The 6,000-nt window shown below is 45.1% G+C and overlaps 1 protein-coding gene across 1 annotated transcript; it reads right to left on the minus strand.

The window, feature by feature from the left end:
- Positions 1 to 5,103: 5,103 nt before the first annotated feature.
- LOC115679115 (putative phytosulfokines 6) lies at positions 5,104 to 6,000 on the minus strand. The gene is made up of 3 exons (XM_030602679.2): positions 5,783 to 6,000; positions 5,581 to 5,669; positions 5,104 to 5,427 (listed from the first exon to the last, which is right to left on the minus strand). The coding sequence occupies exons 1-3, from the start codon at positions 5,877 to 5,879 to the stop codon at positions 5,320 to 5,322; spliced, it is 294 nt and encodes a 97-aa protein (XP_030458539.1). The 5' UTR covers positions 5,880 to 6,000; the 3' UTR covers positions 5,104 to 5,319.

Consider the following 6,000-nt stretch of genomic DNA (forward strand, 5'->3'; position numbering starts at 1 on the left):
CCCTAAATTTTTGATACAAATTGACATCGACGAGGGAGATTCATTGACGATTGTATGGCATTGATATTTCTGTGAAAGATGAAAATATGTTTTCATTATCGATAAATAATTTATGTCTAGATATTTCCGTGAAAGATGAAAATATTTTTCGCTCGTTCATTTTTGTAAAGGATATAGGAGATTGTTTTCAAGAAAATACTTTTTAAATCATATATTTTCTGTGAAATAAACGGAGCCTTACTCTACAATCCACGACGGCGCGTTAAAAACTTGGCCTTACGGAGCCTAACAAGCTATAATCCAGTTATACCAATGGTTTGATGCTCTTCGAATGAAGCACTTATACCCATTTTCTAATAAGCCTGGAAATTTAATATTAAGCCCGACTCTCTTGGTGGGGGAAGATATTTCGTAATATTGTCGGGAAGCGCTCCTTTTTCGAGTAGCACTGGCCTTTCACATCCCTAAGTTCGTGATAAGAATGTTTTGATTAGTGCACGTAGCATTCTCATCTTGTTTTGAAAAGAACTTCCATTATTATTTGACAATATCTCGCAATCAGCCTCGTGACTTATTAAATATGTCGTTGTGCACATTTCATCAGCCACCGTTGATTTCGATAAACATGGGGCTCTTGTGACGTTTACTGTCGCGGAACAAATCCCCGGCATGAAGTGGGATGAATACATGCGAAATCTTGAGCGCAGCACATAGTAAATTCTGCATCATAAGTATATTATTCACATACCATGTCGGCATAAGATAGATTCGGTTAGTAGCTAATGAAAACAATCACGGTCTTAAAATTCTCCAAGAAGGTTATGAAACAGCCAACTCCTCAAACAAAGGTGGGTACGAGACAAAACACGGGAGGGAGCTTTCCTTTTGCGAGACACTCTCGTTTCTCGATTATTACTATCTCTGCATTCTCTGTCGTAGAATTCGATCAACAGGTGTTATTGCGTAGACAAGATCTACCGGTTCAAAACATGTCAATTTATTTTCTTTCACAGCTCATGAAATTTGTCCACAACGTCCTCGAATCCAGCAAAGTTGTCAAACACGTCAGACATGCGAGCTGGTCCATACAACACGAAGGGGCACCTCCGCGAGAAAAGGGCCAAGTGGCCCATCCTCCTCTTGTGAAGAAGACGGTGCCCTCTCTTTGTCCTATCTCCATTATTGCAGACACTTGCCCTCCAGCACTTGGAGAGAGGACAGTGACTTGGACATGCTTTTGTCCATTGAATCTTTCCCCCAACCTTGCCCACCATCTCTTCTCCACCCTCCCCCCCTCCCCCTCTCTCTCTCTCTCTCTCTCTCTCTCTCTCTCTCTCTCTTTCCCACCACATGTTACATTACATCTTTCTTCATCAGTAAGAAACTTGGCTCATTGAGGTTTGATCACAACGTGGGGGGTTCCACCTTCGCTTCTGGTTTGGAGTTTTGCATGTGGCGTGCCTTGGTGGGATTGCGAGATCATCAGTAAACGCCGGATTAGGGAACTATCTTGCCTTTAAATCGCGGGTTAAATGCGTTTCTCTATAGATCTAGGGAAAATTACCAAAAAAGACCTAAACCTTTTGCAATTATGCCAATTCAGTTCTAAACCTTTTTTTTTGTCAATTCAGTCCTAAACTTTTTGCAATTGTACCAATTCAATCCATCCGGCCACTTTTGGCCTGCCGGCGTTGACGTGGACGTCGGCGCGGCTGACGTGGCAATTTTTAATAATTTTTTGATTTTTTTTTTGATTTTTTTCTGGCCTATCTTCTTCCCTGGTCGCCAGTCCGGCGAGAGGCTGAGGCCGGCGAGGTCCACCTTGACGGCCATGGGCGAGGCTGGCCCTCGCCAGCACTGGCGAGGGCCAGCCTCGCAGTCGCCGGGCCAGGTCGACCTCGCCCGGTGAGGGCAAGGTCGACCTCGCCCTGCGACGGCGAGGTCGACCTCACCAGATCTGGGCGAGGCCGCCCAGATCTGGCGAGGCCTCGCCGTCGCCGGGCCAGGTCGACCTCGCCCGGTGAGGGCAAGGTCGACCTCGCCCTGCGACGGCGAGGTCGACCTCACCCGAGATCCGGGCGAGGCCGCCCAGATCCTGGGCGAGGCCTCGCCGTCGCCGGGCGAGGTCATGGCGAGGTCGACCTCGCCCGACGACGGCGAGGCCTCGCCAGATCCGGGTGAGGCCTCGCCAGATCCGGGTGAGGCCTCGCCGATCCGGGTGAGGCCTCGCCGTCGCGGGGCGAGGTCGACCTCGCCAGGCGACGGCGAGGTCTCGCCAGATCTGGCGGCCTCGCTGTCGCCGGGCGAGCCCTCGCCCTAGCCATGGCGAGGTCGACCTCGCTCGGCGACGGTGAGGTGGACCTCGCCGGCCTCAGCCTTTCGCCGGACCGGTGATCGGGGAAGAAGATAGGCCAGAAAAAAAAAAGAAAGAGAAAAAAATAAAAAATTATTAAAAATTGCCACGTCAGCCGCGCCGGCCTGCATTCATGTCAGCGCCGGCCGGCCAAAAGTGGCCGGATGGACTGAATTGGCACAATTGTAAAAGGTTTAGGACTGAATTGGCAAAAAAAAGGTTTAGGACTGAATTGGTACAATTGCAAAAGGTTTAGGATTTTTTTGGTAATTTTCCCATAGATCTATTTCATTGATTTGGTGGTTTCTCGGATGTGGAGGAATCTTGAACGATCCGGAAGAGTGTTTTGTTTCGGTGAGGAGGGTTGGTGCATCTCTTTCGCGTGCTTCTGAGATGCCCCATTCAAGGAGAAACTCCAAGAATTGACTTATACTAGGTCGCCAGTTTCTTTCTGCTCCTCAATTATTGCAACCGTGGCCTTGATGATTTTAGGGTTTGTGTGGATGGGTGACCCGATGTATGTGGTTTGACCATGATCTTGCGTGTGAGCACAATACACGTACATGAAGCATACGTTGTGCTTAACGCATTGCTTCTCTCTCTCTCTCTATGTTTTTTTTCTTTTTTGCATGAATAAGAATGTACCGACAATTAGATTAACGATATGACAATTTTCAGGGATGACGTCGAGATGGGGTGGGAAACATGATTGTATCGTCCAACCCACGCCAACCCATTTGGGCCCAATCCACATTTACCCGAAGTTTGGAATATTCAATAATTGCAATCGCTACGTGTGATCGACATGAAGATTGAATTGGACATACATGGATAAACATAAAGATCATTGGCTATACGAGTTTACTGTAGATAGTTTTCATTATTAATTAAGGGAAGACAAAAAAATCTTCACGTGAAAACTCTCCAATCGAAATCAAATAAGACGCGATCAACCTCAGCCCGGCCCCAAAACCCCATTGACGCTTCATTGGTGGCGGGGGTAAAAGTTGTCATACCCAATCAAATTTGGACCGTCGTTTTGACATCTTTAGTAATACTTCATTCGCACGATGGCGGAGTAAATCGAAATCATGTTCAAATTCCAACGCTAGCTGATCGAAATTCAAAGGAAATCGTGGACTTATGCATGAGATTCCATCAAATCGCAAGGGGAATTAGTGCGTGGGAGCAACTGAAATCGAAGTGGCGAAACTGGAATTGAAACTGAGATTTTACCCGGAATCGAATTTGGTTAGACATTGTTGGGCTGTTCCACAATCTAGCGTGGGCCTAAAACACAACGTTAGCCCAAATCCAATTCGCGCTTCCATCGGAACCGTGGAATGGGCCTCTTTCCGGTCCAACGGTCAACCCATGAAGGTTAAGTCTATATGGCCCCCGAAAAAGCGAGTAAACGAGATTTTTTTCGCCTTACTTAGCCTGTAATCAGCAAAATCGATTGAAAATTTCCAGCAATTTCTTATCGGAAATTATCTGAAAGCATTGTGTGAATGCAAAGCCGTTGATTGTATATCAAAGAGCACCTTTTTATGGACACTTTTTGTGTAACCCATTAAGAAAAACTACTCGAGATTCTACATACTCAATTTTATAGTTTTGTTTCACGTAATTGAGATATCGAAATCAAACCGATCCATTTAGAACAAGTTCAAGTGCCTTGAGGACATACATTGGTTAAACTTTTGGTTAAGTCGATGATGTCGCCGTGAGTATTCCAGACATCGGCGTCAAGAACATTTGTACCCTCCATGTCCAAGTTCAAGACCCGAGAATAAAACTATGTCAAAAAGTGCTGCGTAAGATGCTTTCCGCAAAGCGATTCCGTGGCCCCATAATGGAGTATCGGCTTTTCCCAAAGTTGTACAGCATGGGTTTGCTCGATGCCCCCAAATTGAATAAAAAAAGAGAGAGAGAGAGAGAAAGATTAAGCTATTACAGCTTTTTGGGTATTGCAATTGCTTGAACAGTTAATCCGAAATTTAAACCAACCAAGAACTAGGTGTCGATTCCTCCATCTCTTCATCACCCGATTCAACTGGACTGGTCCGATCTGACCTGGTCGAAAAATCGTCTGAACTGATAAGAGCTAGTTAAGAAAGGGTGCTGTAATTCAGAACCTCATCTCGTCGAACTGGTCGTCCGAACTGATGCGATACATGCACAAAATGGAAGCCGCTGCTTCTAGTTCTTCCCTTGGGCTGCAAATTTTCACTCAGCGCGGCAGTTCTTCCATGTCACTAGGAATTGCCCAAATTGCAGAGGAAAGCGATTGATTACGGATGATGCAAACGTTGGGCAACTCTCATCGGCACACGAATACCATCATCTTTTGCGCGGCGATCTCATGGAAGCATCGCAGCTTTTCAAAGGCGTTCGACGAGTTCGGCAAAAACATAAGCACCTCGTAACTACGGCTATCTGGCTGCTGCCAAAAAAAGCTTATGGATTTCTTCCAGGATGCTGCCCCGACCAATTTCAAGAAACTACAACTCTAGAAACACTTTACCAATTACATGAATGAAGAGATAATAAGTGCAGACGCAACTATGCAGAATCAAACATCAATGATCAAATGAACTAAAGATTTCGCGAGTCCTACCATGATTTCGCTTAAGCTTTCATCAATGCCCCCTCTGAATATTAAGAAAAACTTTAGCTTGTTATCCGGTTTAGCTTCATTCAACAATGAAAAATATTGGGTTTTGCTTTAGTATAAAAGAGTACCATCCTTCACATTAACAACAGAGATTAGGCCAATTAACTGAGTTAAATACACCATAACTATACACAAGTACAGGCAGGGCTCCAGTCCCACCCCACTCATATCCCATGATCTGCATGATCATGAAGGAACTGCAGCAAATTCAAGTTAATCTGCATAATCCTAACTTTTGCTGATGGAGCTTCTTGCTACATGAAAGAAAACAAAGAGACAGAATCCTTAATCAATGCTTATGTTGCTGGGTGTAGATGTAGTCCAGGTGTGCCTCTGACATGAACCTTCTTTTTATGCATTCTTCTTCGCCATCCTCGCATGCCTCCTCTCCCATCAGCTGCATTGAATTTTTTTTTAAAAATTTTTCCCGAAAGAAAGTCACACACGACAGAACAAAAGAGCAAATTTAGATCACGATGAAAAGAAAATCGCGGAAAAGGACATGCGGATGCAGTAGGTGAAGGAAAACAATAGGCTGTGCAATGCGTACGTTACGGATCATATCGTCACTTCCTTCCATCTTCTCTCGCATGGAACCTCCCGAGCTGGCGATTTTCTCCATCTCTTTCTCTTCAAGCCCTGGAAAAAAAAGAAGATACAGACAGCTTCCCCCTTAATTAGCCTTTCCTCATCTTTCAAACGTATGTGATGATGGGGTCGAGGAAGGATCAACTAATAGATGCTTCAATTACCTGGTTCATTTGCTGCGTATTTTGCAGCTGAACTTGATGACAGAAGAAGGAAGAGGAGGAAGATTGAAAGGGCATGAGAGCATAAGCCAAACTTCATTTTTGTTTTGAGCTTGTATCAGAGACCAGATGGTGGAGAAGATGAGTTTCAGAGGGTTTTGAGAGAAGGGGTGATTGGGGATTTGGAAGGACTAGGAGCACATTGATGCACTTAAATGCAT

Source organism: Syzygium oleosum, unplaced genomic scaffold, assembly GCF_021117445.2.
Source record: "Syzygium oleosum isolate NSW1041296 unplaced genomic scaffold, Sole_v2.1 Sole_v2.03, whole genome shotgun sequence".
Lineage (NCBI taxonomy): Eukaryota > Viridiplantae > Streptophyta > Magnoliopsida > Myrtales > Myrtaceae > Syzygium > Syzygium oleosum.